Below are 12,623 nucleotides of genomic sequence, written 5' to 3'. Positions count from 1 at the left end.
GTCCACAGCTTTCACCTGGATTTTTAACTTGTACCTCTCTTTCAGAGCACATTGTGCTATGCTAATAGCAAACATGGCTTATGGTGACTGTCTCAAAGATGGATGTCTCTGATCTAGTATAGGTCTCTTAGTGTGCCTTGCTGGTCACTGTTTCTACTTGTTTCTCTGAATCTAACATCAGCTGAAATCAGATGCAACAAGAGGCAAATGGAGGCTAACGCCTTATTAAATTATTTCTTGATTGCTTCAGTGTTATTCTTAACCAGGTTACCCTTGTTTATTCCCCCCCCACATTGAAGTGCTTTGCCACTGCACCTCTGCCCCAAATTCCTTGGTATTTCTCCTTCAAAGTCTGGTAAATACTTTAAAGAGTTGATTTTTGACATGTTTCTACATGAAATGGTACTGTGAAAAAAAAATAAAGTAGAAAAATAAAGACCTTGCATCATGTTCTCATCTGCCTTGGAGAAAGACAGAGCTTAATCTCTGAGTACTCACTCTGAGGTATGTGATTTACGAGGTTGAAAATATTTAAAATTGAGTTTTGTAACAGTGGAAGAAAATGGACTGTCATGAATAGACTTTTGAAAGGACCACAAGTGTGTATGTATAAGCTATATATAATTTCCATACATAATACAGAACTCCTTAATTATTCTACAAACAGTAACCCAGTCTGATTTAGCTAAATCTTCAGTATTTTATATGGTCATCATCTTTAAATGTATATAATTTTAAAGTTAATGTCCATTAGACTATTAACTCTCACTTTTCAAAAGATTTACAGATGTCATGTTAAATTAATTGATTTTTCTCAGTTTCAGTGCTGTTATGCTTCTAGTTTGCTGTTTGTTAGAAAAATAATAATTGATTTTTTGTTTTTGTATTTCAGTTTGTTAACTTTTAGTAAAATATTCTTTGCAGGATAATTGTGCAATGAAATCATTGAGCCTGAATTAAAGTTGATGACTTGTTTGTAAGTAATGCTTGACCTGTGCTAGCCAGCAGAAGTGTTATTGCAAGGTTAGAAGTGTAGTATAAATGAATTTGTCTATTTGTGTATGTATAAAGATGCATACTGACAATTACATAGCAGTGGAACATAATCAGATATCTTTTTGAAAGCAAGATCTTGATAGTGTTTACCATTTTAATAAAACTTGTGTATTTTTAAGATAATATTTTTAGAAACTTGTATTACTTTTTATTTTTTGTATGGAGAGGAAATATAGGGCAATTTGGGATGATTTCTGGAGATGATCTACTCCAACCTCATGCCCAAAGCAAGTCCAATTAGAGCAGCTTGCTCCAGGGCTGGGCCAGCCAAGTGCTGAATAGCTCCAGGGAGTGAGACTCCACCACCTCCCCGGGCAGCCTGTTCCAATACTTGATCACCCACCTGGTGAAAAAGCTTTCCCATAGTCCTGTTTGGAATTGCCTGTGTTTTAGATTTGTCAGAGGTGTACTGTGGGAGTATGAGTGGCAATGGACAGAGAGTTTGACTCCATCTTCTGTGTACCCTGCCAGTAGGTAGCTGTACACAGCAGTAGGATCTCCCTTCTCCAGGCTGAACCACCCCAGTTGTCTTAATCTCCCCTGAGGGAGAGCTTATGTGTTCCAGCCCCCTAAACATCATGGTGGTCCTTCCCTGGACTTGATTCTGGTACGTCCATGTCTGTCTTGTACTGGAGAGCCCTAGACTGGGTGCAGTAGTTCATACAAAGTCTCACAAGGGCCAAAGAGAGGGGAAGAATCATGCCCCTGGCTTCACCCTTCCTGATAGAGCCCAGCACACAGTTGGCCACCTTTGCTGACTCACTCTTGTGGTTTCACCCCAGCCAGTAACTAAGCACCACGCCGCTGCTCTCTTCCCTCTGTGGGATGGGATGGAGAATGGAAAAAAAAAAAAACCCAAACAAACCAAAACAAACCTCATGAGTTGACATAAAGACAGTTTAATAGGATAACAAGGGAAGAGAATAATAATTACATATGTAAAACAAGTGAGGAAAACCCCCCCACCAAACCTGATGCCCAGTCTATTTCCGAGCAGCCATCCCACTTCCCAGCTAGCTTCCCCAGTTATACACAGAGCATGATGTTATATGGCAGGGAATATCCCTTTGGCCAGTCTGGGTCAGCTGTCCTGGCTGTGCCGTCGCAGCTTCTTGAGCCTGGTAGGGCTGAGAAGCTGAGAAGTCCTTGACTTAGCGTAGACACTACGCAACAACTAAAAACATCAGTGTGTTATCAACGTTATTCTCATCCTAAATCCAAACCACAGCATTATACCAGCTACTAGAAAGAAAATTAACTCTATCGCAGATGAAACCTGCACAGTATCCATCCCTTATTCCATATGATCTACATCATGACCAGGTCCTCTACTTTCTAATGCATTCCAATTAATCACTATCACTTTTTCTGTCTTCTGATACATACACACAGATATCATTCCTTAGTCTATGGGCTGTCCCTCTGAAATGTCTGTTGAGTTCATTTAGTCCATGACTTTTGAGCTCCATCTGTCATAACAACCTCTCAGGGCAGGAGTCTGTGTGGTGTCGGATTGTTGCATGCTGCGTGCAGAGGTTGTAGCTGACGTATCTGGCATGGTCCATGCTCACAGTTTGCGGGTTGAAGATGTCGGTCTCAAGGCTGTTGCAGGGCACTCGTTGCTGAAGCCAGTTCTGGTTTCATCACCTCTGCACCTTGCTTGGTTTCATCAAAATTTATTCTTCATTAGTCTGGATGATTCTTACTGTAATATTGTTGTTATGGCATATAGCAACCATAGCAGTGATGACGTGCAATATTATGTAGCATTTAACATCATACAATTTAAATCATTGACTATTTTTGCTCAAAATCAAATCCCTTTGAGGTACACATTGGACTGTCCCACCCTTCTGCATTACCCACCAAGTGCACCCAGGTCCTTGAGCAAAAGCAATCCCACAGCTGGGTTTGCCTTTGCCTGAGGTAGGAGTAACCCAGACTGTCATCTTTATGTGTACTACAAGAACTTTATCTGCTTCTACAATACGTGGAAGTTTTGATTGGGCAGGGCCAGCTCAATTAGTAGACCCCCTAGTATTAACTAGCAAGGTGGCCTTTGTTAAATGTGTATACCAATGTTTGAGGGTCCTACCACCCACTACTCTCAGTGTAGTGTTTAACTGTCCTTATATTGTTTGATTTTCCCGGAGGCTGGTGCATGGTAGCAGATGTGATACACCCACTCAATGCCATGCTCTTTGGCCCAGGTGTCCATGAGGTTGTTTAGGAAATAAGTCCCGTTGTCTGACTGAGTTCTTTCTGGGGTGCCGTGTTGCCACAAGACGTGCTTTTTGAGGCCCAGGATAGTGTTCTGGATGGTGGCATGAGGCACAGGATATGTTTCCAGCCATCTGGTGGTTGCTTCCACAATTGTAAGCATATGGCGCTTGCTTTGGTGGGTTTGTGGGAGTGTGATGTAATCAATCTTCCCGGCCCCCCCATATTTATATTTCAACCATTGTCTTCTATAGCAGAGAGGATTTAACTGCTTGGCTTGCTTGATTGCAGCACGTGTTTCATATTCATGGATAACCTGTGCAATAGCATCCATGGTTAAGTCCACCTCTCGATCACGAGCCTATCTGTGTTGCATCCTTTCCTTCTGAGCTACAAATAATTCACCCTTAGGTTGCTAGTCCAAACCAGGACACTGATGTTCAACTTGCTGTCTGCTGAGACCTTTGGATTCTTTTCTGCAAAGCTGCTTTTTAGCAGCTCAGTTAAACAGAGTACCTCCAACCCAGGTGCAGGACTTCAAGTTTGCATCTGGACTTCACAGATTTCCTGACAGGCCATTTGTTCAGCCTCTCAAGGTCCCTGTCAATAGCAGCCTTGCCCACCAGTACATTGGCTCCTCCGCCTAGGTTGGTACCATACACAGCTTTGCTGAGGATGCACTCTATCCCATCTTCCAGGTCTTTGATAAGGATGTTAAACGCCATGGGCTTGTACTGATCCCTGAAGGATGCCACAAGTAACCAGCCACCTGTTGGACTTTGTACCCCTGATCATAACCCTTTGAGCCCAGTGGTCCAGCCACTTTTTCAGCCAACTTATCTCCCACTACCTACTTAGTATCTCACCAGTTTGGGAATAAGATCTGTGCAGGAGACTGTGACAAAGGCATTGTTAGGATGAATGTATTCTAAATATTACTTTCAGTCTTGTCACAGGCAACTAAATATTCAGCTGTATAAGCACAGCCCACTAGTGGGAAAGGAGTTCTTCTCTTGCAACTTTTGCGTCTTACAATTTAAGATATGTTTTACAGAAATAGAAATACGTGTTTCTTACTGACTTGTAAAGGATATTAAACTCACTGTTTTAGAAATGATAAAGGATAAGAAAAAGCAGAATTTTATAAAGAAAGAGAGAAAATGATGATGGAGAACTCTCTGCAAGTTTGCACAGTAGGGGCTTAGGATCGGTTTGGGTTTTAAAATTTTAATTCATAATAGCCGTTGTTTTTACACCATTCTCCTGTGTGATTTTTTTTTTTTAAAGAACTTTGTTTTCTCTGTCTTTAACTTGGTTTGATGAAAGCGGAGGGACAATATTTGCATCAATAGCTAAGTGATCCCCAAGAGAATACGTTATTTTTCCGTAAAGAAAATGTCTTATGAGACATTTTGGAGGTCTTGCACATTAAATAAGATTTATGTATTTTTAAAATGAGAAAGTGTCTTTTTAAAGAGAAAAAAATCTATGTATTTTAAATTTGGAAAACAGAATAATGAATGAAGATAATAAGCTCCACTTATTAGGAAAGAGCATAGTAAACCTCATCCAGTATGTGTTCAGGTGTTGTCAATTGTAATTTGCTTTAAACCTTGCAGTAACTCTTTTATATTGCAGTAGAAAATTGACTGAGGAACTCCCATGTAAATTTACTAGCCTAGGTGTCTTTAGCATGTTACTTATGACTTGCATAGTTTTAGATTAACCATAGTGCTCTATAAAAATATTTCAGCCAAGTACCTGGTCTGACACCTTTGCCAAAAGGGAAAAAGGAGCCTGGTTGTGCAAACTTCTATTTGTCCTGATCCAAGGTCTATTTGTATAACGACTCCCATAAGCAGGACCTCATGGTAAAATTTTTCAAGTTTGCTAGGCTTTACTTGTGATACAAGCTAGTGGAAAAGATATTTTTTTGTAAATGAGTGTTATTTTCTTTAAAAATCATCTCTAGATACGTCATGAGTGGGTTTTTTTGTGTTTTGTTTTCTGCTGTTGTGACTATTGTTTGGAATCACTCTTGTTAATGCTAAAATGAACAGGCATTTATCAAATCTCATATTATAACTGTAGTTATTACCACTTTTAGAATGTGACTCCCTTCCCACCCCCATAATTTTGACTTTAAAATGTTTGTCATCTGGTGTGAGGTGGATTTATGGGAGTGCAGTAGTTTTAGTGCCTTTTGGCTGGGTGTTTCTGATGACATCACTATGATCTAGACACAGTGTGTGACTCTAGTTGGTTCCAGTGTTAAATAGTTTCATAATTATGCTGGTTTTGGCAGTTCACTTGGAACTTTTTCCCATTTCTTTAATGAACATGTTTTACTTCTGGGCTTATGAGACAGCCACATGTTTGAGAAATTAATAGTATGCTCTTAAAGTTAATGTTGAGCAGAAGCATGCAGATACAGAAAGCTTTTGGATATACGTCTACATCGGAATGTAGTTCCTATAAGGTCATGGCCACTGTTATCATCTTCTGATCATTAAAGAATACAACATTTTCTTTATAAAGTATCTGTAGCTGTTGTGAAAAATGGTGTGTGTTTATGCTCAAAAAACCCCCATATAGCTCTAAAACCTTTTTGATAATTGTGTAAGGAAACGAATGGATGTTATCCCATATTAAAAAAAACTTTTTTCAAATATTTGGTCAGGTTGAATTCTTCTTAAACGTAGGCATACTCTATTACTTCATGTGGATTAAGTCACACAGGTGTATTTCTGAGATAAATTTTTGTGTGTTGCGTTTTGGCACCATCTTGTAACATGTGCATTTTTGCTTTGGTTACTTTTAGGTCCAATGTACTCTAAATGGTTGCAACCATTTTCCATCACAACGGACTTGTAGCTGGAAATATAAAAAGCTTGTTGTATTGAATTTATTTATAGGCAAAGATTTGAGACTTTCATTCAAAATTACCACAATCTAACAGTTCTTTGCCCCTTTCCTTTAAAACAAAGAAACTCCTTCAAAACCCAATGTGTTAGTGTGTATTCCTAACTCTCTGAAGGTAGTAAAAGCTTAAACCACTCTTATTTTGTATTTAAGTGTTAGCAATACTCTATGTGATTAAAACATCACATAGACTTTGCATGAAGTTATGAGAAGGTTCATCAAACATGGTTATGTTAGTACACAGATAAAAAAGTCAGACTTGAATGTAGTCAGGCTTGATACAGTTAACACTTCAAAAATAGAATGCCTTCCCAGCCCCCTTTCTTTTTCTCGTAGCCAACATACATATTAAAAGGCAAGCGTAATGTGATCCTATCAGATCAAATCATTAAATAGTTATACCACAGCATTCTGTAGAATCCATAAGTGAGCTCAGAAAAGAAGGAAATGTGCTAATTGAGCTGTTCAGTCACTCTGACATCTTGGGGTTTTTTTGCAAGTTCAGAACATAAATAGTATGGTGACTCATCTGAAAAAATATTTTCATGCTACATGTGAAATAGTTTCCAAGAAAAGAGGGTATGGTTAAAAGTTACTTCAAAAATTTTAGCTTAAAAGTCTATGATCTAATTTTTCTCGGTAAGCTGGAGATGTGAAGGAGAGGTGAGCTTTTGAGATTACAAAATGTACATGCTAATGAAGAGAATTCTGTCACCCCAGGTTGAAAGATAAAGCAAGAGCTTTAAGCTGTCATTATTACTCAGGTACGCCATAAAGAGAGTGGTGGCTTTCTAATGAAGTTGCACTGTAGATAGTTCTGAATCAGTCTTCAGGAGACTCACAGTCCTTGATGAAAAGCATCAGAAGGTTGTCAGAGCTAAGAAAGCAAACAAATGCCCTCCAAACAGAGTTGATGCTAAATACTCATTTCATTTTTTTATGGACTAGAATGAGAAAGTCCTGTATGACTGAAATCGCCAAATAACCATAAATTAAAAAACAACAAACAACTTCTTTCAATTCCATATTAATGACTGGAAAATCTCAAAGTCTTTATGGGAACTCATCCTTCTTTTAGAAGCTATCTTCTTCCCTTCTAATGTATGACTGGGTCTGTCTTCTGCAGTTTCTCCAAATAAGTTCAGTCTTCTATTTTTCTTTTTTATCCCTCCAGGCTAAGATTGTATTGCTCATCATCTTTTTTTCTTAGTGAAATGATATTTCTACTTTATCAGAGAATTTCCCTTTGTGTTCTGTTTTTGTAAATATGGAGTGGAAGGAAAGAAATTGTCTCTTCAATTGTTTTTGAAGTTGTAGACTTCTATTTAAAATGTATCATTACATGTAACACAATTTTTTTATTTTTCATGCAGAAAACATTAGGAAGCAGTAATGCGAAGATTCCATTTTGTAATTTTTCTGAAATTACTAAAAATGCCAGGCAGCATGCAGGGAAACACATGATATATCCTGTGCAAAAACCCAGCAGAGTTTAAGCTCTTTGCTTTTTGGTGGTTAGAGGACTTGAGAATATTATAGCTTCATACTACAGCACCTGACGTTTGTTCCCTGAACCCTTCTTTTTATGAATGTGTTGTGTGATCCTAGTAGTGCCATGACTCAGAGAGCATTTCGCTCTTTTTCTGCAAGAGACTACATCTATCAAAGAGATAATTTGGCTTGGGTCAAAAGTTGTAAGAATTTGCTTCCTCTCTAACCTACTCTTTTAATACACTTACAAGAATGCATTACTTTTCTTGGCTTTCTTGCGCTTGAGTCTTGTAGTTAAACTGTCATTCTGGAATGTAATGGGTAGACTAGTGGGGTATTTAAAACCGTAAATTCAGCTAATGAAGATTTTCTTGTGTCTGTGAATTTCATCTTGTAAGGCTTATATCATATTCTCTAATTATGAGTCATGTTTCCTGCTTCTGAATTCTTTAAGGTGAATAAGCTTTATAGAAGCTTAAGATGAGCAGGTGCCCTCAGTTTATTTATCTTTTCTGAGGCCATGTTTTACTATTTTAGAGGTCTGCAAAAATATTTTGCTTTGTGAATCAGCTTCAATTAGCTGTATTAGGAAGGACATGATTCTGACATATTGGAACGGTCTTGAGGTGGTTTCATGAGTAGGCATGTAAGCTCATAAAATTCAGTAGTTTCTCATATTTGTTTTGGTAGTCTTCAGGGCTCTGTCTCTGTTTGAGGGAATGTTTCAGCAGAAATCCAGTTAGATTAAATGTGTTCAATTGAAATTAATAATTAAATGACTGAGATTTATTTTTTAAAAAATAAAAGTTAGTGAAAGTATTAATTGGAAATAATTTTTTTTATGTTGTCCAGCTGGTTTTGTAATAATTTCTGTAGTTAGATGCATGTACAGGATTAAATTGATGGAAGAACACTAACAGAAGTATAATTTATCAAATCTTTACCAAGATGTTCTCCCCACATTTATTTTCTTTTTGTTTTGTTAACTGAGTTTGTTTTCTTTTCCTCTAGCAGGAAGACCATGAAAGTTGTGGTTCCAGTTCAACAAACCGCAGTACCACAGAAAGCATGAAATCAGCAGTAAAACCACGACGAGTTCAGCAATCTGCTTCTCCTGACCCTGATTTACCTCCAGGTAATCCATAATTTCAGAGGCTGGATTGTATTTGAGTGATACCTACATTTCATTCAGGTGTCCAAGTTAAACTATTATATCTCTGTCCACCTATAAATCATGTAAAGGTGAGTGAAATACTTGAATATTATAAAATAGAACCAAATTGCAATAAAATTTTGATAACCCTTATACCTTTTCCTTCCATTTTGCCGAATCCTTAAACTTACAGAACTCAGATTAGCATGAGAAACATACTGTAGGAGTAGTGTGTTAGATTTTATCCTCTGCTACTCTGGTTCTTCTGTTTCAGATCACTCTGTTTTTTCTGCTGCTCAGTGGTTCACATTAAGTTCTTTTCTCGTATGTTTTCAGACATTTTGTTTTAGATTCTTACAATAGTTTTTAAAGGTATGGTTTTCTCTTTATGAGAGTAATAATTCTGAGAAATGTTTCTTATCAAATCCTGTATCTACTGGTAGAGATGTTCACTGCTTTTTTGTTTTTTTTTTCCTGATGTGGAAATTGTCTCAGTTGAGCTTAGTGATATTTATAAGATATAAAAATGCCTGAGGAACTGTATATGTAATTACTATTGCCTCTGAGTTAGCACAGAAATTTGGATTATGAGGTGTTGTTTTGTGCAGAAAAAAGATATTGGAGAGTACTGGAATGAATTGCAGTTCGTCTTCTTGGGGCATATAATTTCTGATGGGTTAAAGACATGTCAGTTTTGCGTTAGACTTTTTTTCCTGTCTTTTGTTAACAGAACGTTTATATTTGCCACGAATCAGAAGAGAACATTTGAATTTAGTGTGTGGAATGTTATGTACTATAGAGTACTATTTTGTTTTGGAATGGGAAGCCAGAGGAGGAGATCTGAGGAAGCCAGAGGAGCCAGATCTGGAGGCTTTCTTAAAGCTCTGAAATCCCATAAATTCCAGTAGCTTTGGAATTGCAGGATTCTTGGCATCCACTGCGTCCTACCACGGACAGCGCTTCCTCTCAGGCAGTTCCTTGGCCTTTGGTTCTCTGGGTTTCACCTGTGAACAACAGGAGTCAAAAGCTTGCCGAAGAATTGGATGAATGCCTTGCCTTCAGTGACGGTTTTAGGATTTTGGTTCCTTACATTTGTTTCAGTCAGTGTTATCTGCGGACCTCCCAGAAGGGTGTAGTCTTGGTGAAAGGCTGGAGATCTGCTTATTGTAACATTGACATCTGATGAAGTTAAACATCCCAAAAGATGTGTTTCCATAAGACCAGATGCAACGTGCACATTGAAAATTGGTTTACGTGTCCTCTTTTATGAATATGTTGTGGTCCTCAGTGATTACTGTGCTCATAAGATTTGCACGTATTTGCAATACTGTAGCAAATTATTGGCTCTAGTGCCTTCTTATATTACTATTTGATAGATTCCATAGATGTGTTTTGTGCTTCTGTGAAACTCTAGGGCACCTTCTTCACTGTCATCATGTTCCTCCTTTAACTGTGTAGAGTATGTTGGTAGTGAAGTCTGATGATTCAGAGAGCATTAGTCAAAAGCTTTACCTTATTGATAAGTTACTCTCCACATGGCAAAATTCTCTAAATGCAGTTGATTTTGTTTTTTGATGCATAAATAACACTGTTTAATATAGAGGTCCTATGTGGCAAACAGCATCCATGAGGAGTAGAGGCCTCCTTATAGGGAGATTTTATTCTCTGTGGTATAGGATATGCCTTTGCTAAGCTTTAATTTGCACATCTCGGATTTTAATAAGATGTTGAGTCATCTACTTCAGATTTGTTTTAGTCTTTGGAAGATACAGGTATCAGATTACTGTTGTAATTTGTAGAAAGATTTATTTGTCCTTTAGCTCGGCTGTTGTGTTGGGTTTGTGTGGAAAGGTTTTGGTAGCGGGAGGGCTACAGGGGTGGCTTCTGTGAGAAGCTGCTAGAAGCTTCCCCTCTGTCTGACAGAGCCAATGCCAGCCAGCTCCAAGACGGACCCGCCGCTGGCCAAGGCCAAGCCAATCAGCGCCTCTGTGATAACATATTTAAGAAAGACAAAAACAGTTAGAGAGCGCTTTTGCAGCCAGAGAGAGGAGTGAGAAGATGTAAGAACATCTGCAGACACCAAGGTCAGTGCAGAAGGAGGGGCAGGAGGTGCTCCAGGTGCCGGAGCAGAGACCCCCCTGCAGCCCGTGGTGAAGACCATGGTGAAGCAGGCTGTCCCCCTGCAGCCCATGGAGGGAGGATGAGGGGGTGTAGAGATTCCACCTGCAGCCCGTGGAGGACCCCACGCCGGAGCAGGTGGAGACGCCTGAAGGAGGCTGTGACCCCGTGGGAAGCCCGCGCTGGAGCAAGCTCCTGGCAGGACCTGTGGACCCATGGAGAGAGGAGTCCACGCCAGAGCAGGTTTGCTGACAGGACTTGTGACCCCGTGGAGGAACCCACGCTGGAGCAGTTTGCTCCTGAAGGTCTGCACCCCATGGAGGAGACTCACGTTGGAGAAGTTTGTGAAGGACTGTCTCCTGTGAGAGGGACCCCACGCTGGAGCAGGGGAATGATGAGAGGAGTCCTCCCCCTGAGGATGAAGAAGTGGCAGAAACACCGTATGATGAACTGACCGTAACCCCCATTCCCCGTCCCCCTGTGCCGCTGAGGGGGGCAGAGATTGAAGCCAGGAATGAAGTTGAGCCCGGGAAGGTGTTTTAAGAATTGATTTTATTTCTCATTCCTCTACTCTGTTTTGCCTAGTAATAAATTAAATGAATTCCCTCCCTAAGTTCGGTCTGTTTTGCTCGTGACGATAATTAGTGAGTGATCTCTCCCTGTCCTTATCTCGACCCACAAGCTTTTTGTTGTACTTTTTCTCCCCTGTCTAGAGAAGGAGGGGAGTGATAGAGGGGCTCTGGTGGGCACCTGGCCTTCAGCCAGGGTCAACCCACCACAGCTGTGTTCTCAGAAATGGAGCGAGGCAGACCTTAGCTAGACTGTAGCTTTGGTAACAATAGAGCACTGCTAAACCTAAGATGTTTAGATGTGACTAGTCTGATGATATCAATTCTGTTGAATCCATAGACCACTCTGTGGACTATAGTGCTACAATATTTTGGAGAGTTGGATCTGAAACTGCATTTGTTACATCTCACTGCACAGTGCAGCCTGCTGGGTTCTGGAGAATGTGGAAGAAGCATACATGTGGATTTTGTGTAGCAGCCCAGGAGAGAATTTACCCCTACAGATTTTCGAGTGTTTTTAGTCACTTCATCATAGAATACCTGAATTTTAGTCGTAAAGATGGTCATAGTGTTATGTTTAAAAATTACGGGAATAAGAAGCAACTCCTACTTGTATTTAAAACAAAACCCTTTTAAAAAAAAAAAAAAAGCTGCATTGTACATGAACTTACTGATGTTTTTATTACTTTGTTTTGAATTGGATTGACTTTGAAATACCCTTGAAAGCAAAATATTGAAAAAAACTTTTGGACCTGTGGGGAGTCAGCTTCAATTTCTTCAATGAAATTAGTAGCTTGCTTTAAAATTGTAATTAAATTGCTGGTTATGATTTTATAGTTACTAGTTACATAGTCTGCAAAATACTTCTGTGCTGAACTTACGCAACTAAATGTTTTGTGCCAGATTCTATTTATATGCATGTCAGTTTACACCACTCTAGTGATGAATATGGGTCTCTTATGCCCCTTAATTACTGAAATAATACATCAGGTTTTCTGAATTCATATAACCTAAAAATGTTACCATTTTAAGAATTCAGTGAGAAAATTCTTAAGGCCAAGTTATTCCACGTATTTTTCAGTAGTTTTTATACA

The 12,623-nt window shown here is 39.1% G+C and overlaps 1 protein-coding gene across 6 annotated transcripts in view; it reads left to right on the top strand.

The window, feature by feature from the left end:
* VPS13B (vacuolar protein sorting 13 homolog B) overlaps window positions 1-12,623 on the top strand; it is a 486,160-nt gene that overhangs the window by 39,073 nt on the left and 434,464 nt on the right. For 4 of the 6 annotated variants that reach the window (XM_075743649.1, XM_075743646.1, XM_075743650.1 and 1 more), the window contains exon 4: window positions 8,701-8,824. In XM_075743649.1, coding sequence (XP_075599764.1) covers window positions 8,701-8,824 — 124 coding nt within the window. The remainder of the gene's footprint in view (window positions 1-8,700; window positions 8,825-12,623) is intronic. The other 2 variants (XM_075743647.1, XM_075743651.1) reach the window with 1 other exon arrangement.

Source organism: Balearica regulorum, chromosome 2 (assembly GCF_011004875.1).
Source record: "Balearica regulorum gibbericeps isolate bBalReg1 chromosome 2, bBalReg1.pri, whole genome shotgun sequence".
Classification (NCBI taxonomy): Eukaryota; Metazoa; Chordata; class Aves; order Gruiformes; family Gruidae; genus Balearica; species Balearica regulorum.
Note: the sequence above shows the minus strand (reverse complement) of the source record. Positions and strands in the feature narration are given on the sequence as shown.